The 27,427-nt window shown below is 41.8% G+C and overlaps 1 protein-coding gene across 2 annotated transcripts in view; it reads left to right on the top strand.

Annotated features, from left to right (window-relative positions):
- The window catches only part of RAB31 (RAB31, member RAS oncogene family), a 65,728-nt gene that overhangs the window by 12,543 nt on the left and 25,758 nt on the right, over positions 1-27,427 (top strand). For both annotated transcript variants that reach the window (XM_069853843.1, XM_069853842.1), the window contains exons 2-3: positions 16,528-16,607; positions 19,134-19,215. In XM_069853843.1, coding sequence (XP_069709944.1) covers positions 16,528-16,607; positions 19,134-19,215 — 162 coding nt within the window. The remainder of the gene's footprint in view (positions 1-16,527; positions 16,608-19,133; positions 19,216-27,427) is intronic.

Genomic DNA, 27,427 nt, shown 5'->3' with positions numbered 1-27,427 from the left:
AGGTGCTATTAGCAGCTGGTTTTGGCAGAGGCAAGGAAGAGTTCTTTGCCTCTGGTTATTGGTAGGTGACATACCCTGTACTAATATGGAGCAAAGATCTGGGGCTGTGAGGCTGGTTCCTATTTGTTAGGAGAAATGTCTTTAAATAGCTGCTCCTGAAACTCTCTCCTTCCTCTCTGTTGCCTCTTGCTACGAAAGAGAAGAGATCAGGCCTTATTTTCTCCAAGACTGAAGTTTTCAACGTGTGTTTCAGTTTGCACCCAAAATTTATGTGGCTTTTTTCTTCCTCTTTGGTATGAAATGCAGTAATAAGTTGCAGGTGAAGTAGTTACAAATTGGGAGGGCAATGTCTGAACATTGAGTCATGTTGCTTACTGAGATTAGGTGGTCAAATTTGAAGGTAAGTCAGCCCTTTTACAAATTTTCCAGGCAACCACTGGACAATTTTTATATTACTGAGGTAGTAAACTGAACATCAGGAACTGTTTTCTCAAGTGCTGCTGCCTAGCTGATGTGCATATAGTTGGTTGCATAGGAGCCACAGCCTTCTTTTACTGAAAGAAAATCACTTTGTTCGGATATGTAGGCAATCTATAATATGAAACTATATTTTTTTTATTGGATTACAAACATTGGTGGTGGAGCACCTCCCATACTAAGAGACTTGGGGTTGTTCAGCCTGGAGAAGAGAAGGCTCTGAGGAGACCTTATAGCAATCTTCCAGTACCTGAAGGGGCTACAAGAAAGCTGGGGAGGGACTTTTTACAAAGGCTTGTAGTGATAGGATGAGGGGAAATGTCTATAAGCTGGAGAGGGGAAGATTTGGACTAGACATAAGGAGGAAATTCTTCACAGTGAGGATGTTGAGGCACTGGTACAGGTTGCCCAGGGAAGCTGTGGCTGCCCCATCCCTGGAGGTGTTCAAGGCCAGGTTGGATGGGGCCTTGGGCAGCCTGGTCTGGTGGGAGGCATCCCTGCCCATGGCAGGGGGGCTGGAATTAGGTGATCTTTAAGGTCCCTTTCAACTCAAACCATTCTATGATTCTATGAATATCTATTCTAAACCGCCCAGAAGATTTTGAATATCTTCTATACGGAGACAGGTATATCTAATCTTCACCCCCACCTTCCATTAAGTAAATGACACTAACAAGCCTGTGATTTGAATATATAGATCCTAATGATAGGATTTGATAACAGAAGAGACAGGGTGTTGGAGTATGTGCAGAAACTTGTGTCAAGCAGCAATTCAAGTCAAAGATGATTTCCTTGTCATGCCATTATTTTGAAAGCATTGGCTGCTACAAATAAATGTGGGGAAAGTTCACTCAGGAAAAGAACTGGGTTTGGAAAAAGTAACACAGAATTGTTTGTCCCATTTTTTGCTGCCAAACTGTGCTGAAAAACAACAACATTTGTCAGGGTGCTGTTGCCTAAAGTGTTTACTGAACTATGAAAGCATCAGGTTATTTATGTATTTAGTCTGAAACTTGGTTTCTCTGATCACTGCATTGCACAATGGTGATGAATGATATTTAACCAGGTTGTTATGCTGGTGCGTACATATGGCCAATAGAGATAACAGCCACTGCAGTCAATACTCATTATTATTGACAGTGTGAGGTACAGCTATTTGTAAGTTACTTCTTACAGTTATCCATTACTTAATTTTTCCAGTTCAGGGCCAATTATCAGGATTACTAAGCATAAATCATTCACACAGACTGTGAATGATATTTTTGAATATTTTGATATTTGTGAATTCCTATTTTTGATAGGAATTTATCTATGTAAAGAGTAGTATATGAAGTGTATTTTTGTGACTGCATGTATGTTTTGAGATAGAATGGGTAGGAAGAGGATGGAAACATGCAGATGTTAAATGGTCTCCCAAGTTTGTCCGGAATATGAACTCCGACCATTTGAGTCATCAAAATCAAGTACTGCTGCAAGATTACATTGGCTTTAAAGCAGGACTCCCAAATTTTCTTTGTTTTTCTTTGGCTTTATTTAGCACCTCCGTGTTGATATTTCACATGCTGGAGAGATCTGCTAAGTTTTCTCTTGATTCCTGCTTTGTTGGCCAGGGAGATGATAAGTGGTGACCACCACCCACCCATGGCACCACAGTAGAAATTTTCCCCTGGTAAACTGGAGCTCTCGTTTCTCTTCCTCACCCGAAAAATGAAATGGTGAATGTTGAAGTGATAATACCTAAGTGTCTGACATGGTGCTTAGATGGGAAATCGGCAAGGCAGTAGCAGGGAGAGGTCATTAAGGTGAGCTGGGGTGGTGGGAGAGCTTACCGTGGAGTATGATTTCTTATCACTTACAGGGCATCTGGCAGGGTTGTTTTACCTGTTGGTTTGTGTTATGACTTGATCAGGAGAATCCTATGATTCAGTGATCGGTAGAAAGCAATTATAAAGGTCACTGCTATAGGCCTCCTAAAAAATGAATTAAAAAATATCCACCTGTGGTGTCGAACAGTGTTGATACTGTGCAAGTATGGGTATTTTGGTGGTGTTTTTTCTTTTTTTTTTCCTTTCTCAGTTCATTAATACAGCGATTTGTGTGTGGGGGGTGGGCATCCATTTGGAGCTGCCTTTGCTACGTTCATACCACCCACTGTCACGCAGAGCTCCCAAGGTGGTAACTGCAGTGGGAGATGCCTATGTTTTCGAGAGAGGGTGCTCAGGCACTCTTCTTTCCATTTCTGTCTGTCCCACATGTCTAGTTCTTGTAACTCCATCATGCAATCATCTTCCCCTTCTTACCCAGGCTCTTGGTTCCCAACTCACTTGAACGATTTGGCTGGTGGTCTTTCCTCCTGTCCTAGTATGGCCGAGTTGACTGTTCCTTCTCCCTTAGTACCAGAAGTCACCAGGTGGTGCTATTTCCCAATTAAATGCCCTCCCTTGCATTGCAGCACAGTTCAGCCCTTGCGGAAGGGTTTTATGGGGTTTGTGTTGGAGCTTTCTTTGGTGGGCAGCTGTGTCAGGTAGTGAGGAATCTTGGTTCTTGTCATGCATTCAGACTTGAGTTAGTTGTTTTGAAGGAAAAGTTGTTCCCTGTGACTTCATCAGCCAGTGCCTTGTTCGACACTGAGGTCCTGAAAAGGCTACACTGCTTCTACACAGCTTGTGACCACACTGTTGTACTCAAAAGCCACTTTACTGTAAAGTACAAGTAAGTCTCACTAAGGATGCCCTCATATTTTGCACTATTTGGTCCCCCTCATTCGATGGGAGGGGTTTCTGCAGATTCCTTGGCATCTGCTGCTACTCCAGTAGAGGTTTGTGTGTGTGTGAGACTGTGCCCTGAAAGATGTTCCTCTTGTTTTTCCTTTCAGCTTCTCATCTTATTAGTCAGCTAGATTGATACCACCTTATTTGTAGCTGCTTTTTATAGAGATCGTGCTCTCACTTGAAACTGTAGAGGCCATTCAAAACAAGGAGTTCAGCATCTTAAGGAAATAGCTAGTGCCCCCAAAAGCCATGATTTGAGATGAAGGAATGCAAATAAACACCAAGTTCCCATCTTCCTTTTCACAAGGCTAAGCACTTCTTCCTCTGCAGCAGTCTATACCTCATGCTGTCAAGGGCATAAGAAATTGATTGATTGAGATTCTGCTCTTTGATTTCAATTTAAAATCCTCCATTTCTCTTGGCAGTTCAGCTGCTGCTCTGAATTTGATAACTTGTGTGGAAAGCAGAAAGATGTGTGTAAGAAAAGAGACAGAATTAGCTGGAAATTTAATGTTGGGAAGCAGTTTTTAAATAATATTAACAATGATTGAAGACTCTTACCTTTGCCATCCATACTCCTGCTAGTGTGGCAGCATGGTTAGCTTGCAATTTGTTTGATAAGATGTAGTGATAAAGTATATATATTTGAATTAGAGTATTGGTGGTTTTTTTTTTGACTGAAGTTGTAGATGAGCTTTAAAAATTGCTGACCTGGGCAAAGTGGGGCTAGGTTGGCCGTGGTGTTAATTTGTTGTTATTATTTTTTAATATATTCTATAGTGCTGCTGTTCTTGAGTCATGTTGAAGAACAAGGAACTGAGGTAGCTGGGCTACTGATCTACAGGCTGTGTTTTCTTTATCAGTCATATTTCTGTTTTGCCATATGGTTTTATGTATTTATTTTTTCTGCATTGGAGTTATTTTAAAGAATAGCTTTGAAGGAAGCTTCTTTGTTCTCCCTTCCCTTCTGCAGCCCTCTGTCTCATAAATAAAGATAATTTTATATACCCATGCCAATTTTACACACAAAAAAAAGAGTTGGCAGGTCATGGAAAGGCAGCACGGTTTGTAAACTCTGGTTGAGTAAATGTGCAGCAGCCACATGGGCCACTTTGTGATTTCTTGGATAGGAGATAGTTTAACTGACTGCTAATTCTGCTGTCCCTTGCTAGTGCCGTGTAAAACAGGGATTTGTTCCTTACTGCTGATTTAATGCCACATCAGTCACTGGACTATATATGAAGGAAAGACAGCTCCTCTTCTGATTAGGTCATCTTTCCAGCACTGTCTTGCCTTCTGTCAAGGTGGTAATGTTTTCCTTGTCTCAGGTCTCGACATTTGGAGAAACCTTTCTACACCTGAAGTCAAATCTTCAGCTGAAGTTAGTGGAGTGCTTATTGGCTGCCTGATGAGAGAGTGAGCTTTGGGCGGACCTTTCAAAAACCAGGCATCTGGGGAAGAAAGGTGAAGGGAAGGTACAGCTGGTGCACTCATCTTTGAAGTCTTCAGGCTACAGCTGTGACCCTCCATGCCTTCAACTAAGCATGAAGAGTTTGAGATTGGAACCCTGGTTATGATAGCAGGATACTGCCAAGTATTAGGGAAGACTTGAGGAGAGGCTTTGGTTTCATATTATATTATATATACAAAGATATGTATGTCTCTAGGAAAGTGAATATATTGTTAACATTAGCTGCTTCTCAGTCTCCCTCATCCCTGACCAGACACATTGCTTTGATAGGATGATGAAGTGCTTTTGTCCATCTGTGCTTGCTTTTGTACTTTATATTTGGTGAGGCCAGAGTGTTAATTGCAGTCTCTGAACTTGTCTCTGACAGAAGTAGACAGATGGAGAGATTGTAATTAATATAGCAATCCAGGGCGGGGAAGGGCTGGATATATATTTTTCCTGTGAGAGTGGAAAGAATGCAGCAAAATACTAAAGATGATGTATTTGAAACTCGGGCATCAGGGGGTTTGTATTTCTCAAAGCTTTCTGGGCTGGAATCTGGTTGAGAGCAATGGACCTGTCACAGTGAACACGGATAAATTTATTAACTCTGGAGAAGCCTACAAAATGTCAGGACAAGTAGGACTGCATTCCCTGGCTCTGGGTATGGGAGATATCAGAGCAGCTATGCATGCCCAAGCTTATTTCCATAGGAGGATGAGTGCAGGATGGTGTGTGAAAGGAAGCCACGTGCTGAATAGTCACAGTGGTAAGGGAGCCAAAACCTGGCAGCAGGCGTTTGGCTTTGGTGGCTGGTTAGGAATGGGAGAGGTCAGTGGGGCTACTGGCATATCCAGCTCTGAGGTGGAACAGATGGGCAGTAATTGTATGTGTTTTACTAACCGATGTGGACGAAAGGAAAAACAAATTGAGAGAAAGTATGAGGTGATACATTATGCATTCAAATGCCAGATAGCATTAAGCCCTGGCCAACAGATATTTTTTTTTAATTTAAAAATAGCTGTTAGGAATATGCAGGTAGTATTGAAGATGCACATAAATATCAAACAAATGGACTTGGCACTTGACTGTTTGTCCAGGTACTTAAGTGGTTCTTTGTCACTCTATTTTCTGAACACTTTACAGGTACCACTGATTTTAATCCTTATAATGCTGTTACAAGGTAAAATCAAGTAATGATTATTTTCATCTAAGGGCTAGTGAGCTGAGAGTGAGAGAGCCAAGAATTCTTATGCAACACTAGGAGGGAGGATTGTATTCTGATATAATGGGACTGACCTGGTTGGGGCTAGAAAAATGTCTCTGAGAACAAGTGGTGCACTTCCTACGTGTACAGGGAATTAGAGTTAATGTAATTCCAATGCACACTACAGGAACCTTATTCTGTAGCTAATTCATGCTCCACAACACCAGCATGAGCCTGAAATTGCACTATCAATTAGAAATTATGTGTGGGGTGTTTTACTGTGGGAGAGTTGACACAGATCATTCTAATTTTATGGAAGTAGTATACTGACTGACTTAAAAGGTACCAATATTACCCCATATTATGAGTGTAAAGAAAGGCATACAACAAACGTGCTGATGGGGATGTTCTTTTAAGGCTCCCACATGGAGGATCACACAAAAGAAATGTGGTGGTTCCTACTGAAGAAGCGAGACACCGCTGAATAATCTTCCTCCTAAAACCACAGTTGCTTGTATCAAGATCTGTGTTTGTGATGGGATCTTGGGGAACTCGGTTCCAGTATTCAATGCAGCATTGCTGTCCATTAGCCAAGTACCTTTCACTCAGGAAAGTGCATAACAGCACTTTGACACTACTAGAGGACAACTCTGGTTCTAGTTCTTCCCTTTAAAAAAATTACCCTGCAATTGCATAACCTTTGGGTGTTTGCAGAAACTCCTTGCAGATACATCACTGGTGGCATATGGCTGTACCTGATGCCGTTTGGAGCTCTTGTTGAAGAAGTTGCATTGTCAGGCCTCGTAGTGAAGAAAGTCAAACAGTTAAAGTGGTGGTGATGGGGTAGGGAGGAAGAACACAACAGGCCTCTCATTTATTAGAAGTGCATTGAATGAGATGCATATTCTTTTAGCCGCAGAAGCAAGGCCTCAGAGCACCTCAGGGCACCTCACCATTCTTCGGGTTCAGGCTGAAGCCTCAAGCAGCTTTGTGTTGAAGTGGCTGAAAGCCAGTGTGTTGGTCTAAGGGCTGCTCGTGCATTTTCATCCGTGCACTTGTGCAGTGGTGGGATTTGCTCACTTGATACGTCCTGCAGATGGAAAAACTGAACACAGTGAGAAGCTATTTGCATTTCTTCCTAGACACCACTCCACAGTGCGTGGCTGCATTTTTGCTGGGACTAGCCTGACGCTTGGCAGATTCAATTCAGTCCTGGGGTATCTCTGAACCCAGGTATCCTGAAAGATATTTCTCCTCACAGTTGTGTCTTCAGACAAATAAGTGATACCCACATGCAGGGAAGGATGAAGGATGTGTGTAAGCTTAGCAAAAGTTTATTGGGTAGAGTGATTCTTGAGTTAAAATACTGCCCTTGGAAACTGATCAGGAGTCTGTTGTGCATAACTCTTCCTTGTATGTTCATACAGTTGTTAAAAATCCAAAGCCGTTTTCAGATGCTTTTCAAGCTGTCTGCCAGAGCAGCTGTAACTGGATTAGTAAGACATGGAAAGTATTGCAATGCTGCCTGCATCTGATCATCTGAGTAATGATTAAAATGTTAATGGCAGGCATAGAGAACTAAAGCAGGCTGTAAATTGCAAAGCTTTATTTTGTTGTCCAGCTCATTGCTTTTTTACCTCCTGTTAGAGTTTAAAAGGCAGTTGTAATCCTGTACTCAGCCTTAAAACATCACGTGCCTTTGGGGTAAGGACTGGCATCTCCAAAGCGTTGAAGATGCAGGTTGGATATCTCAATGCTGTGTGCTGGACCTTGTCCAAGGAGTGAAATTCCTCCTAGATACCAGGCTTGACCAGATCTGAGCATACATTTCTGCAAAAGCCCAGTGTTACTTTACAGTAGAGGCCTAGCGATTTATTTGATGGTAGCTAATAAAATGCTAACCATCTAGCAGTGCTGCAATGCTATTATGCTGCTGTGGATTTTCAAATTCCATTAAAGTCCTGCTGAGGATAATGGGAATGGGCCAGGGGGATTCAACTGTAAATCAAAAACTAAAGCGTGGCCAATTCTGACAGTGGAAAGAACAGCTATTTTAATGTGCAGAAGCTGAACTGCCAAGCCAAGACCAGCTGTGCTTTACAGAGCTACTGGAATGAAAGGTCTCTCTGCGCTGCATTTTTTGTAAGATTCATTGATTGTTTTTCTTCCCTTAAAGCTTAAACCACGCCTTTCTACCTCAGATTTGCCTGGCCAGTTGCAGAGTTTCGGAGTGCCCGTTTTTTGGTGTTTGGAATATCAAATGTTTTGATCATAAAGGACCATTTTCTTATTTTAGCAACTTCATAGTAGTTCAAATGCTTTCAACTGAACATCTTAATTACTCCTAGTAATGAAAGTTCTGCACTGAGCAAGGCAAGGGCTTCTCCTTCCTATCTGCCGTGGCATTGGCAGGAGTCAAATCAGTGTAACAAAGAGGAGAATTTAGCTTGGGAAATCTTAACAGCTTCTCTGTTATTTTTCATTTGAACCAGCCAAGAAGTTTGCCCGGTGGCATAAACATGTGACAGGGAGCCAGAAATTGTTGCTTTTATCAATAGTTGGGAACAGCCAGCTTCCTCTGAGCAGATTCTCTTCCAGGAGAGTGGGACAGCTTTTTGACTATACCCTTGTCCTGTATGTTTGGTTGAGCTTTCCTGCTGCTCCTGTGCCTGAAAGATGACACAAGGCAGCATTATTACACTGAAAGGTTCATGAAGCCAAATTTGACTATGATTGTTTCTGGTGTGTGCACTTATTGCACCTCTTGATGCTAACCTGTCTTAAGAAAGCTTCAAAACAGGTTGCTGGTAGGATCCAGTATTTCCTTCTGCCTATAACCTGGGTTTTCATCAGTGTAGCAGCTATGTAATTCCAGCAGCACACGTGGTGAAGAAGCTGTGCCATGGGACACTGCCTGGGGGTTACACTAAATCAACCCTGACTGTATCAGCCACACTCTTTTTCTCCTTATCAGGGATCCTCAGAGAAAAGGCTGAGCTGTCAAATGCTCATGATGCCTTTGCAATTAGGGTGCTTAGCAGGTGAGCTCTTGGGGGACCCCTGCACAAACTGGCTCGGAGGGGCAGATGGATTCTGAATGTGAGTTGCAGGGGGATTCCTGCTGAGTTTGGTCGAAGCCAGGTGAGCTGTGGGATTGATTTTTGGAAATGGGAAAGGGTAAAGACATGTCACTTACAAGTGTTTCTCATATTATTGTTGAAATAATATTGCCTTTGCCTGTTTTTCCGGAGCACTTGATATTGATATGCTCCACTTTGTTAGGGTATTGTCATTCTTCTTCCGATATGCAAGACAAATGCATGTTAAACCCAGGCAGTTTTAATAAGACTGCTGCCAGTAGGTCGTGTCTCGGTGAATGTTGGTTACTCTGAGAAATGCTTTGGGGGGACAGACGTTTCTAGTTGTAAAAATTGTACAAATTGAAATACCATGGATTGAAGCTTGGCTTTTTCTGAGGTGATAGGAAGACTTATAGAATCATAGAATTGCTTGGTTGGAAAAGACTTTTGAGATCATAGAGTCCAACCATACCTGTCTGCTACTAAATGATTTCTCTGAGCACTTCATCTACCTATCTTTTAAACACCTCCAGAAATGGTGACCCAACTACCTCCCTGGGAAAGCTGTTCCAGTGCCTGATAACCCTTTTGATGGAGAAATTTTTCCTGGTGTCCAATCTGAATGTCCCCTGGCACAACTTGAGGCCTTTTCCTCTTATCACCTGTCACTTGGGAGAAGAGATCAATGCCTACCTCACTACAATCTCCTTTCAGGTAGTCATAGACAGTGATAAGGTCTCCCCTCAGCCTCCTTTTTTCTAGGCTAACCAACCCCAGCTCCCTCAGCCACTCCTTGTAAGACTTGTTCTCCAGCCCCTTCACCAGCTTTGTGGCTCTTCTTTGGACATGCTCCAGGACCTCAATGTCTTTCCTGTAACGAGGGGCCCAAAACTGAACACAGTATATGAGGTGAGGCCTCACCGCTGGTGAGTACAGGGGCAGAATCACTTCCCTGGTCCTGCTGGCCACACTGTTTCTGATACAAGCCAAGATGCTATTGGCCTTCTTGGCCACCAGCATACGCAGCTAACTCTTACTCAGCCAGCTGTCAGCCAACACTCCCAGGTCCTTCTCCACCAGGAGGCTTTCCAGCCACTGTTCCCGAAGCCTGTAGCACTGCAGGATTGTTGTCTCCCAAGTGCAGGACTCAGCACTTGGCTCTGTTGAACCTCATCCCGTTGGCCTCAGCCCATCAGTCCAGCCTGTTCAGATCCCTTTGCAGAGCCTCCCTACCCTCAAGCAGATCCCAGCTTAGTGTCCTCCGTGAACTCACTAAGTTCAATCCCCTCATCCAGGTCATCAATAAAGACATTAAACAGGGCTGGACCCAGCACTGAGCCCTGGGGAACACCACTTGTCACTGGCCTCCAAGTGGATTTAATTCTATTTGCCAACAAATGGAATTTGATCCATTGGGTCTTTGGATCTGGCCAGCCTGATTTTAACCCAGCAGAGGATGTGCCTGTCCAGGCCAGTGGCAACCAGTTTCTCAAGCAGAATACTGTGAGAAATGGTGTCAAAGGCTTTAGTAAAGTCCAGGTACACTATATTCACAGCCTTTCCCTCATCCATTAAGTGGGTGACCTTTTCATAGAAAGAGATCAAGTTAGTTTGGCAGGGTCTGCCTTTCATAAGCCTATGTTGACTGGGCCTGATCACCTGGTTTTCTTGCATGTGCTTCATGGTGGCACTCAAGATCACCTGTTCCATGACCTTCCTTGGCATGAAGGTCAGACTGGCAGGCCTGTAGTTCCCGGTATCCTCCCTCCAACCCTTCTTGTAAATGGGCGTAACATTTGCCAGTCAAGTGGAACTTCCACAGTCAGCCAGGACTGCTGGAAGATAATAGAAAGGGGTTTAATGAGCACCTTCGCTGGCTCCCTGAATACCCTTTCTTTCTATAGGAGCCATGTGTTGGATCCTTATGTTCTAGAGTTCAGTTCTCCTTTACTCCTCAAAGTAGATTTTTGTGGCACTCATCTCTAGGGTATCTAAACCCTCTTTTAAAGCTGAAATGGGAAGTTAGTCATGAGATCTGTAGTGGTTACAAGCCAGATGTTCTCTTTTTTTTACTTGCTTTGCAAGTAGGAGGATAGGCAATTTCTTCAGTGTATTCATTCTTAGAATGTCATTTTCTTCTGTGAAATGCCATCTAGTATTCTTTTTTGGTTTGTGTTTCCAAAATCCTAGAGTCATAAAAGGATTTTTGCATGGTTTATCTAATTTTACATATATTAAGAACTCTATTAAGAATTTTACCTATATTAAGAACGTATATTAAGAACGGGAAGATTCTGCGTAAAGAGTGAAATAGCTGTTGCAGCAGTGTGCATAATTATAGGGCTGCTGTTTAGTCATCAGTCACAATACAAGTGGATTTTTTTGTGGATTCAACATCTATTTCAGATGTAAAAAGAATTTACACAAGGAGCTTCTTTTGCTCAACACGCTAGGGCTTGATGCATCTGAATATATTAAAAGCTATTTTAATAACTAGAGTGAAGATTAATAACCTAATTGGGGATGTGTTACAGTGTAGTATAGTTCCCTTTAAATTGGAAAAGTGCTTGGAGGACTGAGCCCTATGGTTATGCAAAGGTATAAAAGGCATCCAGATTTAAATTAAAGAGCTAAATTTTTCTACATTGTTTTTTTGTTCCAGTGTGCACACATTTGGAACAGTGGATGGAGGAATATACCAACTGCTTATTTGTGGTGGGAGAATATTTTTCTTTTTTAATATATTGCTTATATTGAACTTCTGCTTTTTCTTTTTCTTTTTTTTCTTTTTTTTTTTTTTTAATTCTTCCTCTGTGTTGCTGCAAATCAGCCAGAAGAAATCAGCAGCTAAGTTGTTGTTTGTCTGCGAATTAGTTGCCAGCATCTGGCCATTCTGTTGGCTTGAAATACAGTCTCATCTCTTTACAGTAATGTAAGCTGAGAAGAGCCAAGTGGTGTGGTTCTCTGCGAGCAGGAGTGTGGGTGGAAACACTGTTTTTTGTGGCATGCTGCTTTCCGTTTTGATGCTCTTCAAATCCTCATGCTTAAATCTGTGGGTGAAGGATTTTAGAGGAATAAAGAGTATCGTTTCAGGGTTAAAGGGTAAAAATCGGGAATTGGTCATGCTTGCATTGGTTCCTTGTATTTATCAGAAACATCTGATGTAGCTTCCAGTTTCCATATCCATGTTTCTGACCAACGGGAAATTCTGAAGCTGCTTCTTCTGGTGAACTAATAGCGGTTCCCTTACTGTGGATTACATTTCTACTCCTTTCCTTCCTCCCTACCCCACCTCTTTTGCTTATCCCAGTACAATGCATTTTATAACTGACGTTTTGTAAACCTTGTACAAGGCTTACGAAGAAGAAAGGAGAAAAGCAAAATGCGCAGTTGGTCCCATGAGTGACTCATCAAATGCATCATGTACATTTTGGTTCAGAATAATTATTTTACATGTATTCCTTTCTTGCCACTCCTTTCATGGAGTAGTAGACTCTTGATCATGATGAGTCAATTAGTATGGTGCTGAAACCCTTAGATTTCCTATGAATAGGCTTTTTCTGAAGAATTACAGATTCTGTTCCTTGAAGTGTGACGGAACTCCTGAGGACATGTGTTCTCAGTTCCTGAAACTTGGCCAATCCACTCAGCTCAATACCACTGTGACATAAACTTTATTCCTTGGTATATGTTATATGTACACCAACATGGAATAAAACAACAACAAAAAATGGATTAGAGGGTTTAGAAAGCTGATGAAAGGCAGAGCATTGAGAATTGAAAAAAGAAGTCATCTGCATGCATGAATGTTACCCAGGCATGTGGCTTGACAAGTCTCTTATAATCCTCTGAAGAAAAAGGAACAAAACAAGGATGATCGTCCCCATCAGATATTAGATGGATGTATGTAGGTGGATATAGGTAGAGGAAGGCCATATAGCAAAGAACAAAGTAGACGGCAGCAGGAAAGCTTTGTGCAGCCTTAGCAAGGAGATTTAATTAAATCCATCTCTGAGAAGTGAATGCCTTTTCTATTTCTTTGACCTCGCTTTCCTTGACTTCTGCGAGATTGACTTGAAAGGTAGCTCCCTGCTGTCAGTAAAAGATAAGGTCCGATTAGTGGTAAGAGATTTCAAGTTGTATAATGTTAATACATCATGATTTACTTTGCTTTCAGGCAAGTGAGTGTCTTAATTTGATGGGTGCGGGTACAGTAGCATGAACTGAAAATTGTCTTAAGCAGTTTTAAATTCTGCGATGGAATGAGGATCACTGCCGTAAGTAGGAAGCTTTTTGTTTTTCACTTCCTTCCCTTCTGTGCTCTAATTATAGCCAGGTAGCCGGCTGCTTATATCCTCCAGGCAACAAAGCAGAAGTTGGGAGTACTTGTTTCAGCTGAACTCTTGGTGCAATAGATTGCTTGGCTCCTGGAAAGCACTGGCAAGTGACTGCAACAGCCGCCATCCTAAAGGCAGGTTTATTTGTGGTCCAAGTCCATTGGTTTTACTGTAGTTACATCAGAAATAAATTTAGGCCTCTTAATAGTCCAAGCAACCCCAGGAACGAAGCGTAAGAATGCCTCTGAGCTATTTGAGGGCTCTTGATATTCCTGGCACATGTGTAAGTTTAGCTGTGCTTGTTGCAAGAGATGTGAGGGCAGTAGAAACTTTTAAAATTCATTTAACATTAGCGTGAAACGTTAGTAAGAGGCGTGAACTGAAAGATGAAGAGGTAGGAGCTTCCAAGAAAATGAGTTAAGCTTTAATACGTGCTTGAGGATGTCACGTCCCTGTCAGAGACCAAACTCCTCTGGCTTAGGAACTGTAATTGCAGTTGCCCTTCTGACCTGTCTAGAGAGCTGAAGGAAGTAGATGAAACTAAGCATCATTGAGTCATAGGAGTCAATATCTAGTTTCAAACATGGTGGCAGAAACTCCTTCCCCACAAGAGGGAAATGTAATTCCTCACACCCAGTGTGCGTTAGTTCTTGTTTCTTCACAATGTTTAAAATCTGCAGTAATAATTAGATCCTCAGTTTCAGCACAGAGCACCCTTTTTTTTTTTTCTTAATGTGTTCTGCCATCCTGGTCTAGTAATTATACAGAGATATCAGCTGGAATCAATAGCGAAGGCTACAGGACTGGTTTTAAACACTACTTCTCTCTTTGATCTTTCTTTCCTATTGATTGAACACAGTAGATAAACAACCGTCTGTGTAGCATGAGCATTTATTATGATTTTTAAGCTGACTAAGGACAGCTTTGACTTGAGAGTTTAAATGATGGTTTTCTAATAAGTGCTATCGTTAAAGACTTCACTTGCGGTAGTGATACAGCTTCATTGAAGCATGGTGAAAGGAAATCTAAATACAGGCATTCTTTTTCTTTTGTATTCAGAAGAAGATAAAGCATTGTAAAAGTGATTACAGGAAAGGCAAAGGCAGCTTGTTGTTTCTTTTTTTTTGAAGTATTTAGTTAAGAGTGTAGTACTCTTAACAAACTATGTTCTCGTCTCGCTGCTTTTCGAGACATTTGTGTAAATTAGTCAAGTGGCCTAAGATATGGATAAAAATGGAACTACCAGGTGCAATTTGGTAGCTCTGCAACCACTTCCAAAGAAATTAATAGAAAACTTTCCATTGACTTTTTAATGAGTTACATTGGACCCCGGGCTGTTATTGTTAACGTCTTGGAAAGGTCAGAATCGATTTCCTGGCATCCTTTTTGTCTCTAAAGAGGCTCTTAGCAGTTCTGTGGGAGACGCAGTGATACTGATATTCTTCTTCCTTGATAATTCTCAGTATAGTTAATGGTCTTCTATGTAACATCCAAGGCTTCAGGGAATAGCATTGTATTTTTCAAACTGAAAAAATACAGCTTTTTGAGGAGGTTGTTAATATCTTAAATGCCTAAAGTAGTATTTCTGACTAATGTCAAGCTTCTTCCACCCAAGAGTTTATTGTAGATTTTATTCTAGGGCTGTACTGCTGTTACTTTTCCTTACTGATTGGGGGGAAGTGTGTTAAAAAGCAAAAAAGCTGTTCCTGCAAATAGAAGCAGCTGGCCACATTTCAGAGTAGAGAGTAAGTTGTGTTGCATTTAAAATAACACTGTTTCACTGCAGTCCAGTAACACAACCTGCACAGGGATAGTTGCACATCTTTGGAGATCCAGGTTTTTGGATTCCTATCTTTTCAAAACCACCTAAACCCTCTGCGAAGTTTCCACTAAGCAGGCTTGTTTGTCTTGGAGTGGAAAGGTTAGTTCTACTAAGGTAGTGCTGCCAGTGTACTAAAAGGTTGGTGTTAGTAATCTGTTTTGGAAGCTTTCTTGGGCTGCCCGTGCAACAGGTTTCTTGGGCTTTGCTGGGTAACATCTACAAGAAAATCCTGTGCTTTCAAACAAGTAAATGGCTGTGCTTGAAGTACTGTGGTCCTTGCAACAGGGATATAAAATGCACCCAAAAATACAAGGCTTGGAGAGAAGGAAGTGTTGGGAAGAGGACGAGGGAGCTCCATTCACAGTGTGGACATTTATAAAGGATAATCCATGTGCTCTTAATTTCTTTTGAAATGTTTAATCTCTCCCACTTGCCACTAGAGAATATTTCACAGAAATATTTCACAGGCCCCATCCAGCCTGGCCTTGAACACCTCCGGGCATGGGGCAGCCACAGCTTCCCTGGGCATCCTGTGCTAGTGTCTCACTACTCTCATAGTGAAGAATTTCTTCCTTACGTCTAATCTGAATCTACCCTCTTTCATTTTAAAGCCATTATCCCTTGTTCTATCACTACATGTCCTTGTAAAAAGTCCCTCTCCAGCTTTCTCATAGGCTCCCATTCAGTACTATAAGGCTGATGTAATGTCTCCTTGGAGCCTTCTCTTCTCCAGGCTGAACAACCCTAGTTCTCTCAACCTGTCCTCATAGTAAAGGTGCTCCAGCCCTCTGATCATCTTTGTGGCTCTTTTCTGGACTCTCTCCAACAGAACTGTTTCTTTCCCAAAGCAGGATGCTGGACTCCAGGTAGGGTCTCAGGAGAGCGGAGCAGACAGGGAGAATCACCTCCCTCAGCCTGCTCGCCATGCTTCTTCTGATGCAACCCAGGATACTATTGGCTTTCTGGCCTGCATGCATGCCTTGCTGGGTCATGTTGAGCTTCTCATCAGCCAACACCTGCAAGTTCTTCTCCTCATGGCTGCTTTCAATCTGTTCTCCGCCAGCCTGTATTTGTGCTTAAGATGCTCTGACTCAGGTGCAGGACCTTGCATTTGGCCTTGTTGAACTTCATGAGATATGCACCCGCTCACCTCCTGAGACTGTCTGGGTCCCTCTGGATGGTGTCCCATGCCTCCAGTGTGTCAAGCCTGTCTGAGTCCCTCTGGATGGCATCCCATCCCTCCGCGCCACACATCTTGGTGTCATCAGCAGGCTTTCTAATGGTGCACTTCGTTTCAGAAATTAATATTTGAGTGTTTCTTCACGTGAAATACTGGTATGTAGGGTCTCCTGAACTCAATATCATCCTTTCCTTTATTTCCAGGATACAGGGGTTGGGAAATCTAGCATCGTTTGTCGATTTGTCCAGGACCACTTTGATCACAACATTAGTCCTACTATTGGGTAAGTACTATGCATAATGTCTTTTTTGTTTTATATAATTTTTTTTAACTCAGTACCCTCCACTGAACTCCTTTCTTTTCCTTACTTTCAAGGCTCTGAATACTGTATATCTATTTTTCCTCCAGCTTATCAACTGACTTAACTCTTTACTCTTCTTGAGTGGCTTTCAGCTCATGTTACCTGTGTAAAGAGTCTGGGACTGCTCCAAAACCAAGTCTGCTTTGCCCTCCCTCTTCTGGGAAGACAGATTGGTCCTAAACTTGCTATACTGCTGCATACGTTATTAGGGAGAGGCTGACAGGGCTCTGCCCTTCTCACCCTGTGTATGGTGTCTCTTGAAATAGCCTCTTTTCTGAAGCTGTCCAGTACCGCACTGTATTGTGTTCGGCACAGCCATGACTTCAAGGCGTTGTGTTTTCTTTAACATCTTATACTAAGATTCTTAGATGTCTTGCTCATTTGGTGCCCTTTTCTTTTTGTCATGTCAAGAGCTTCCCACTTTACACTGTGTTTTGGTCATAGGACCTCAGGATTAAAATCACTTTAGTTCCATCTGATCAATGAGGTATCAAATCTGATCTTGGAGTTAAAAGAACCAAAACCCCACCACCCAAACGGGCTGTGACCTACAGAATTCCTGGAGGCCCCATGGCTGAGTAATTGCACAAGAACCATGGGGAGCTCTTGACTTGCCTACATTGTATGTCCTGCCAGGCTGGGCTCGAACATGGGCAGTGTCATCTGGGTTTGGGACATGTTACATTATCCTGCTTTTCTCAAGATAGAAATGATGCAGTTTAAACTAGTATAATTAAACTAAATGTAATTCATTCATACCTATTCTTTAAATATTGCGAAGCTTCCATGTGTCAAATCATCATAAGCCTACTAGTCCTGTAGTTGATTTTAATACCAAAATTTTTTCTTTTAACAAAGGGGACAAATCTACCAAATCCAATGTTATCTGGAAAACTTTGATAATTTATAAAGAAATAAGATAATATATAATGTTCACAAAACAGAAATTTGAATGGAAAGGGCTGATCTTGCTTGTGTGTTATAGCTGTTTTAAATGGTCTGTGAAGGATTGGTATTGATTGCTGTGTGCTGTTCAGAGGGTTAGACGATATATTCCAAAGCTCTGCAAGTTGCATGTTGAAGTTGCAGGACAATTTTGGACTCCTGAATGTAATGAACAGAGAAAAACAGACAGAGAGAAAAGAAGCCTGTAATGAATAACATCACTGGCCGAAAGACACTTGTTTGCAGTGAAGGAATTGAGGGGAACTTGAGTGGTTTTTTACTTCTGAGCCATCATCAACCTTTTTCCCCAAGTAGTTGTTGTTGCTGAATAAATGTCTTCTGGTCAAATAAAAAAAAAAAAAGAAAGTCCTTTTCATTTTCATAATTATGGTAATAGAGCAAAAATATTATTCTATTTGAGGATTAAAATGTGAAGGCTGCACAGCATGGAGGGGATAGTACTTGTCTATATAGATAAGGTTTTTATTTGCTTTTTTTTCAAATTAATCAAATATTTTAAATATGCAATCCTTGCAATCTGCAGTAGCTGCTGAGGCTTAGAAGTTCCTGGTTTTGAAGCCATAAAGTGTTGCATAATGCTTTCAGAAGGCTGACAATGGAAAGCGCACACCCTGAAAATAGTCAAAGACACTGCTGCTTTTCTTTTTGCATTACTTAATACTTTTATAAGCAATGCAGCATTGTTAAATTGGAGCAATTTGCAGATGGCTGTAGAGGAGAATTCTGATATGTCATTCTCAGGAAATGTTTTGATCAGTCATATGTCATTTGGTGCTTTTGTAATGACTGCTTTGCACCAAATGCATTTTTACAAGCCAGGAAAATGCTGTCACAGCAGAAATTGTTCAGCAATGTCCAGATAGGCTGGGGAAAAAACAAATTTACCAGAGTTTGGCAATATCTCCTAGCTAGTTTTCGATTCAAGTGCCATAATGTAGAAAAAGTCTATACATTTGTAACGCTCTTTTGAAGAAAGTCATACTGTGAAAACATAGACAAATTATATTTCCTACAAAAAATACAAGAAGCCACGAAGATTTCTTCATTTGACTTGAGAAAGGGAAGAACTTCTTTATTCCTATTCACCACATACATTCCAGCAGATAACTTTTCTGTTCCCTGATGATCCGGTTTCCTAGCTGTAACTGGAAAATTGTGCTTTCATTGCCTAGTGTGATGCTGGCTGATGCCTTTTTCTCAGGGACATATCACTGAGAAGATGGAGCTAGCTAGCAGCAGAGGCTAAGTGTGAGTGGTAGGAACACTGTGTTCCTGGACACAATAGCACTCTGAATGTCCTTTTAAAATACATATAGAGTTGTCATATATTTTATCTGAGTAAAGGGGGACTTTTGCTTCTGCAGGCATTTTATCAAGGTTTTGGAGTTTCCTTCTGTGCAGTCTAACCCAGCAGAACTGTCTATGGGATGTATATTTGGATTATCAGTTGTGTCACGAATTTCTGCTGCTTATTGTTTTCAGGGCATCCTTCATGACTAAAACTGTGCCTTGTGGGAATGAGCTTCATAAATTTCTGATCTGGGACACAGCTGGTCAGGAACGGGTGAGTATTACTTTACGATGTGTTTGTTGTCCCAGTCCTTTTTAACGTGTTGGCATACTTTTTCTAAACATACTGAATCTTTGCAAGGCGCTGTGAAGCAGATGATCAGCAGTCATCAAGTATATAGGTTCCCATTTCACAGGTGAGGAAAATGCAGAGGCAGGCTGACTATACCACTTACCAAAAAAAAAAAAAAAAAATCCTGGTGTGAATTGTTAGCCATTTTCCTCAAGACACTTTGGGCAGTGCCTGAGCAGTCTCCAGCTCCCCTCTGGTTTCATCAAGTTTATGTGTGGCAGCCTTCATTGATGTTGGAAAGCACTTGACTTCCAGCACGTGGTGGTGACTCCAAGGCTGACCTGGATTGTGACATTGCATATGGACCCATGTTGTGTCCACTGTTGTTATTATTATAGAATTTAGCACTGGCAGCCTGAACTACTTAGGGGTTTTGTCTTGTTTTTCTAGTGTGTGAAGTGAATTACACAAATTAAGTAGCTATTCCTTAGGCTTTAAAAAAAAGCCATAGCAGAGTTTTTGGACATTAGTTCATATTGACTGTGTAAGCCTTGTTGGTCATTTGTTTCTTTGCCTCAGTGGCAGCAGTATGTGGTAATAGGCTGTAGAACTGTAGAGTTCTCCTAATACATGCCCACATTTATCCTGAGAGGTTTGAAAGAAATGCAAAAACCGTTGCGCACATTTTAAATTATCCTCAGACTTTCTTTTGAATTGCACTGTTTCCATTTGTAAAAAAAATATGTAGCTATGCTCATGTTTGGTTGGGGTAAAATGAGGTGCTTATACAGGCTGTAACGTCAATCCTGATGCATCCCACTGTATTCTTCATGCCTTGTATGTGAACTGCAGTCAATGAAGATTTTTGCTGTTAAGCGCAGGTAATGCTTGTGCTTTTATTTGCAATGCGCAGCGTGGTGTAAAAGGGGCTCTGGTGAAATCTGTTGACTCTTAGTAATTCAGTATGTTATTTATGATGGGAAAATGGATCTTGAAAAACATATTTGAAGTACAGCATCATTCCTTCTGTTGGATCTTGTTTGTTCCATTTCTGCATGGTCAGATAATTATTGCAAGAGGTAGAAAAGTTTCGGTTTTCTTTTCCCATGATTTGAGTTTTTGTTTGTTCTCTCTCCCTTCTGCTGCCCTGCTCTCCTTTCTTTTGTTTTTTTTTCCCCATTAAGCTCTTTAGCATACAAAACTCAGTTCTTGACATTTATGTATAAATACTAACTATTTTCTCACATAGTCTTAAAACTGTCAAAGTTTTTTCTTTTATAAAAGCAAGCAAATATGAATAAAGTCATATTTACTGACCTAAATGATGCCTTGTTTGCGGCAGGAAATCTGTGACTTGACTGAGCTTTGACTCTTGGACACAAAAACCATCCTTCCCATCTTGTCCCTTATGTTTCCTCTCAGTTTTTTTTAAGCTCATCATTTTTCAAACATCTGCTTTCCTTTTTTAATGTATGTGTGTGTTCAACAACCATGAATGGTGGCCCCCACAAACCTTGCCCAGAATCTGTTACAGATAACTTGTGTTACGTCTTTTCAATTACGTGTAATTGTCAATTATAACCTTTTTAGGCTAGGGACCATCTTTTTCTTTGGTGTTTGCACAGCGTATTCACAATCCTTCACTATGACTCTACAAAACTGGGGTGATACAGTAAACAAAATTGGCAGGTGTTGAGTGCTAGCTACCCAGGCAGACAAGTTTCCCAGGTGAAATCCGTGTTCTTTCAGGTCATTCTCTGTCCGAGACAATCCCCAGTTTACAGCTAAACACATGATGCTTCTCAGTAGCTTATTCACTTTAATTTGTATCTGGGTTTTTGGTTACTTTGTCTTGTGTTACTCCTTCTGATCTGCTATTCAAGAATTAATGTCTCCCTCTGTTAATTTTTCTCTTTATCCTCTGAACAACAGTAATGACCCAAAGCTCCCAGCCTACCCCAACCTTTGGGCCTTTTGCTATTTTCCATAGTGTGCTAATAAATGTCTATCAAGTTCCATTTCTGCTCTGAGAGCTGTTGTCCTTCCCTTGTTCTTTGCAATTTTTGTTGAAGCTTTATGTTCCACTGACAAAGTCTGAAGGTTTTGTCAATGTCCCTGTTGTCTATATTGCTGATAATAGTATTCAGGACTTCCTTCTTTTCTACATTGCCTTCGTTTTGCCAAGCATAGGGCTTGCATGTGCTTATTTTGGAGTTTGGGGCATTCTGTGCTTCTCCAGCTGTGCCAGCAGTTGCAGTGTCTGTGTGCTGATGTGAAGCCTGCCCTGTGCTGCTGCTCCCCTGTGATTCACAGCAGGAGAGACTGCGGTGTGATTTAACTGAAGCCAAATCATAGAATCATGAGGTTGGAAAAGACCTTTGAGATCATCAACTCCAGCCATACCTGTCTACTACTAGATCATGTCCCCAAGCACCTCATCTACCTGCCTTTTAAACAACTCCGAGGATGGTGACTCAACCACCTCCCTCGGCAGCCTGTGCCAGTGCTTGGTGACCCTTACGTATGCCTTGCAAGTTAAGCCCAGACCTTAACTGTAGTAGAGCGGGCAGGCGGTAACTATAGCAGCAGCAGCACTTTGGTGCTCCTCGTTCGTGGGTTTCTCTTTTTTTGAGTTTCTCTTCTCTGGGCACCAGAGTGGAAAACCGCCAGCTTGGAGAGTGCGGAGAAACCACTGTTAAGGATCTTAGTTGCAAGCCCTTATTTAAGCACTGCTCTGTGAAAACCAGTGTGCCTTTTGGCTGCTTTCGGTGAGCTGGGACAAACTGGAAATTGATGTGGGTGCTTCTGAAAAGGAGCTGTATCCTAGCTGCTTGGAGAAGGCAGCTGGAAGTACTCGGCACCCCCTTGAGGCGTTAAATCAACTTTCAGGTAGCTACTTGGAATGTAGCAAGCCTTTGGAAATACTGGTCATTGCTGGGTTTAAGAGCTTGTAGGATTACCTGAGTTTGTTGAAGAACCTTCATATACAGGCCAGCTAGTCAGAAGTTGGTCATGGAGAACAGATAACTTCTGATTCATATGAGTTTTAGATAGAATATTGTATTGCTTTTGTACCAGGAAAGTTGAGAACTGTAGGTAGAGTAGAGAAGGAACCACAATTGTCATTTTGCAGAAAAAAATAAGCAAATGTCGCTTCCTCAGAATGACAATAATGCAGCAGAAAGTGGAGATCAAAAGCATTTCTGTCATAGGCTTGCTGGGACTAAATGCTCCTCAGTGTGCATCCCAGAGGAGACCCCGGAGAAGGGTACATGGCTCTCCAGCAACTTATGCTGTGGAAAATGTACATTGTATTTGATCACAAAAGGAAACAGCTTGTTAATTCTTTTATCTTGTTTTTTCTTCCCCCATTTTTTGGATAGGGAGAACCAGAAACTGGCAGCACACTTAACAAAATCCCCCCGCTTTTCTGTGCCTAAGTACTGGTCTCTGCAGACCCAATTTTGCTGGTGTGAAATCCCATAAATTCACTTTATTCTGTTTTTCAGAGGCACCTTCCCTCCACCTCACTATTTTCCAAATGTCACTTTTTTTCCCAAATCTCACTGTTTCGTCTTCACCTTTAAGTTGTTGCTGTGGTCTCCGGGACTGAAATGCATGACAATTACGTTATTGTTAGCAAAGGTTCCCTCCCCGAAGAAGAGTCTCTTCACAAGTTAGCTAATGATGTTTTTATTAGCATATATTTTGGTTCATGATGTCCTAAGTAGCTTCTAATTACAATGCTTTGTTTGAATACTTTGGGTAGCTGCCAGTTTTCCATTTTGCCAGCTGTGGAATATTATAGCACATAAGTAGGGAACTGGAGAGCCACGTTTCTAGGGCAGGAAGATTTATCTCTGTCCTTTTTAAATTTACTGTGTTAAACGCTGGGATTTTTAATTTTGTTTAATAGACAGAGCCTCAATTACTTGAGCTCGGTTTAAATCTTGATAGAAATTACCCTGAGTTATAGGGCTTTTTCTTTTCAAACTGCTCAATTTCCAGGAAAAGGCTGACTGATGAGACATCTGAAGAGCTTTATAGCCCCTTCTTCTCTGACTTCTGGTGATTCAGACACAGTGTCACAAGGTAGACGGTGAAAACGCACCTTGAGAGGAGGACTTGTCGTTGTTGGAGTCTCAAGTTGGAATGTTTCCACTAAGCTGAGCAACCTAATCACTGAGCTCGTGGATGATTCTTCTGAAACCAGACTATCCTGAGAGAAATTAACACCAACTGTCAATGGCTTGAATTACTTCTGCAGTCAAGATGTGGCCTGAGTTTTCTTCTGCAGTTTTGTACGGGTCGCTGAGGGTAGCCCACAGCTCAGTCAGCCTGGAGGTGGTTCCTTGTATGCAGTGTAAGGACCTCACCATGGTGTGCTACTGCCAGCATGCTGCAAAGGTCAACAGGTGATTTGGTAGTACATGTTTGTGAGAGCACAAGTCATGTTAGAGCTAGTAAGTGTATATGTTGTCTTTAGTGAGCGTAAAGCTTGGTAAATAATTTCAGATGCATGGGGTTGTGTTTTTTCTTAAGCTTCAGCAAACTTGTGGTGCATGTAGCTTGCAATTGAGCCATGGCTCAGGTGTACTATCTTTTGCATCTCGTTTAATGACTGTAGACTTCAAAAGGCTAAGCATGGGGAATTTCTGTGATGTTGCAAAGATTTGTTTTCTGCTTATTTAAGATACATTCAAAATATTATCCTAAAATGTTGGAATTTCCTCCCTTCACTTTAAGAAAATGTTTGAGAAAAATGCTTGTTCTTTTATATCTATCTTCTTCCACTTAATTAGCAAAAAATACCTGTAGGTATGACTCTGTAGGTCAGAGATAGAGAGCTGTTGCCTGATTTATTCAGCTTGTGAATCCTGAGAACTGGAATGTAGGGAAAACTACTCAAGGTTATAAAATGCTAAATGGTATCTGATAGCAGCATTCATGCATAACATTTTTCTGTTCACTTTTTGCCAGCTAAGAATGTCAGGAATTTTATATCCTTCCCTGTGCTGCTTCTTGTGCGAGAAGCTTATGTGTTAGGATAATCTGTTTGATGCTTCTGTTTTTTGCCTTTGCTTCTCTCCACGCCCCAGATTTTCTGTTTATTGGCAGCCGCTGCCTAAAAGATGACAGGAACGTGGCATTTAAATGCCCAGACTTGGGCAAGCGTAGGAATGGATACTGTTTGTGGTGCATAGGCTGCTTCAATGAGCTCATGCAGCACAGATGCAGTGGTGGCAACCTTTGACTCTTCCCACATGGGCGCTTGTCTGGTTCATGGAAGCAGTTAAGGCAGCTCTGCTAAGCAGGCTGGTAGTAATGTGTTTGTGGCACTGGTCTACTGTGCTCTTCACCATGAGAACCTCCGTGGTTTGAGCTGAGGGGGAAAGCGTGAGGAGGAGGAACACATTTCAGGTGGGTTTGGAGAGAGGGCTGAAGGGGTTTGTGAGCATGGTGTGGCAGGAAGGGCTGAGAACAGGAGAAACGGGACACCCAAAATCCCATGGGCTCAGAATGGACCACTGAGTGAGGGGGTGTGTGAAGGTCCTAGTCTAGAAGGGTAAGTGTGTGTAATAGGAAGGGGAAGGAGGTTGCAGAGTTGTGTCTCTGCCTGCACACATAAGCAGCTAGAAGAGTGCCAGAAGCTGTGGCTGTCCTCACCATTAATGGCACCCAGATAAAGAAAGCATCAGGATCTCTGACCTTGAGAGGAGCCGAGTGGTTTGGTCTTGCCCACTCAGGTGCAATTTATGTAGTCAGAGAGCAGCTTTTCAAGAATGGGAATGAAATATAGTCAAATGATTACAGCTGTCAGGAAGCAAGTGTATGCTATGCACCTGCAGGTGCTTGAAAAAGTACCATGTGGAAAAATCTTAGCTGAATTCAGACCTTGACATGAGAAGATGCACTTGCTGAGCGCTGGTCTGGTTCTGCTTACTCTGTGCATCCTTACCCTTTCCAGCCATGTTTGTAGGCAGAATTGTAATCCTTTCGCACCAGGAAGAAGTGATGTTCTTTACGGTAAGAGTGACCCAAAGAGGGGTTGCGTGATTTGTTGTTGTTGTCTCGGATTTTGATTTTTAATTTTTTCCTCTTGACTGTGGAGTTTGGAAGAGACAGCCCTGCTGTGGCCGTAAGCCAGCGCTGGGGTGTAGCGCTACAGCATGGTGCAAAATGCTGCAGACATGAGTTAGTGTTCCCTGGTGTGCCTGGCAGATTGAATGAATCCAGACTGTCTTCAGCAGCATTTGTCAGCCTCTATATAAATAGGCAGGAGTGGTATTTCTGTATTTATTTGGTCTCTGTTTTGCTTTCTAAACCAGCATTACATAAGACGCAGTTAAGAGTCTTTCACTACCGCAGCTTGGGTGTGATTTATGTTGTGCTCCCTTGAATTTGTTTTTCTCTTCTAAGCACTGCGATATGGCTACCCTGTGGGTTTTTCTTCTTCCCCATTCTGTCCTATTAGTACAGAGGAAATGTGAAAAGCATTACCTGTAATCAAATATATCCCTGCACAGGAAACACAAAGCAAAATGCTCCAGAGCTTTTAAATAGGTGGTAGATCTCTTAATGAATGGTTGGTTCCATTTTTCTGCCCTTTGCAAGGGCAACGCTTCTGTTGACTTCAGTGCGATGGCCAGATCAGGGGTTGCAGAATCCCAAAATACTCCTGGAATCAACAAGACCAACACTGGTTTTGCTCAACTTGCATTTGTACCACCTGAGACCGAATTTGTCCTCCGTGCTGCAGGGCTGTGCAGCTGTAAAGGTTAGGCAGCTTCTAGTCAGATCCTGAGAGAAAAAGAGGACCTGCTTTCAGAAGAAATTTCATCATGTGCATGTGGCCTCACTTCTTCCTTATCAGCAGAGATGATGAACCACAGGAACAAAGTGTACATGTTGGTAGAGAAGCATGAATACAAATGTGCTTTAAACCCACATAGCATTGCACCAGTACTTAATGCAACTGTGTAGGTATGTAGTGTGCTCAGTGGCCTGCTCTAAGGAAAAGAGACTTAAAAGTCTGCATTAAGCTACACAAGTCATTGATTTTGGTTTTTGGCATTATTTATGTTTTGAATGGCCCTTTCAGCCTTGCTGTAGCTGTTGAATTGGAAAATGTACCCCTACAACTTAACTATTGCATTGCATGGTTTAATGACCTCAGACTCACAAGTTGTTATCAACACCTACAAAAGCTGAATAGGCTTAATGAGCAATGAAGTGGACCAGTATTTGCAAATAGGCAAACTTTCTCTGCCTACTGAAAGAGAGGCACAAGGCTTCTAAATTTCCACAGTAGGTGAGCTGCTAATGATATATACAATATATATAACATAATGATTATACAATGATTATACAAAATATATACAATGATTATATGTATCATATAATGATTATACAAAGATAAGAGGTATTCCCAGTGCCTAGAATGACCTGGTGGAAAATGGTGCAGATGAAATTCAGTGGTCTATGTAGCAAGTCCCTGTATCTTTTGACTCCCAACAAAAATGTATACTGTAAAGTTGTAGGTGTTTTTTTTTTTTTTTTGGAAACAGAGGAGTAAGCCACTTGTGAGTGTGTTTACTGGTTAAAGGATGATCACGTGTGTCTGATGCAGCCATGAGAAATGTATTAGAAGTTAGGGGAAGTGCAATTAAGACAGTTCTTTGTTTGCATACAAACCTGATCAGCAGCAGTCAGGAAAGATGAACTGAAGCTGGACCAAGGCAGAGAAGGGTGAGTAGGTTCTGCTTTCTCCCTCTTACCTTACGTTCAGACTGGAAGAGCGTGGTTTAGCAGACTGGCAAAGTTAAAACTGCTTTATGTTTGTATGTCAGCAAAAGGCAAGCATTGATGCTTGGATTTTAGTAAGTCAAGGTGCAAGTAAATTGCAGGTAGTTAATTAGGAATTCAGAATTTTGTTAATCGCTGAAATAATAAGACGCCTGTAGAAGTATGGGGGGAAAAAGGTATTACTTTAGGCTGGACCTTGATCAGCTTTTGAAACGGGTTAGGAGTTGTGGTTAATTGTGATGGCGCGCGCTGATAGGTGACTGTTGCGGGGCTGTGTTTCCCTCTTTGCCTGAGGTGATGTGAGCTGCTGCTGACTGCAGGTAGGGATGACCCCTGCCAGAGTGCTGCTCACAGCTGCGGGTTGTGGAGGGGCTGACTCCCTGGCAAG

Source organism: Phaenicophaeus curvirostris, chromosome 3 (genome assembly GCF_032191515.1).
Source record: "Phaenicophaeus curvirostris isolate KB17595 chromosome 3, BPBGC_Pcur_1.0, whole genome shotgun sequence".
Lineage (NCBI taxonomy): Eukaryota > Metazoa > Chordata > Aves > Cuculiformes > Cuculidae > Phaenicophaeus > Phaenicophaeus curvirostris.
This window is presented reverse-complemented; position numbering and strand designations above follow the sequence as displayed.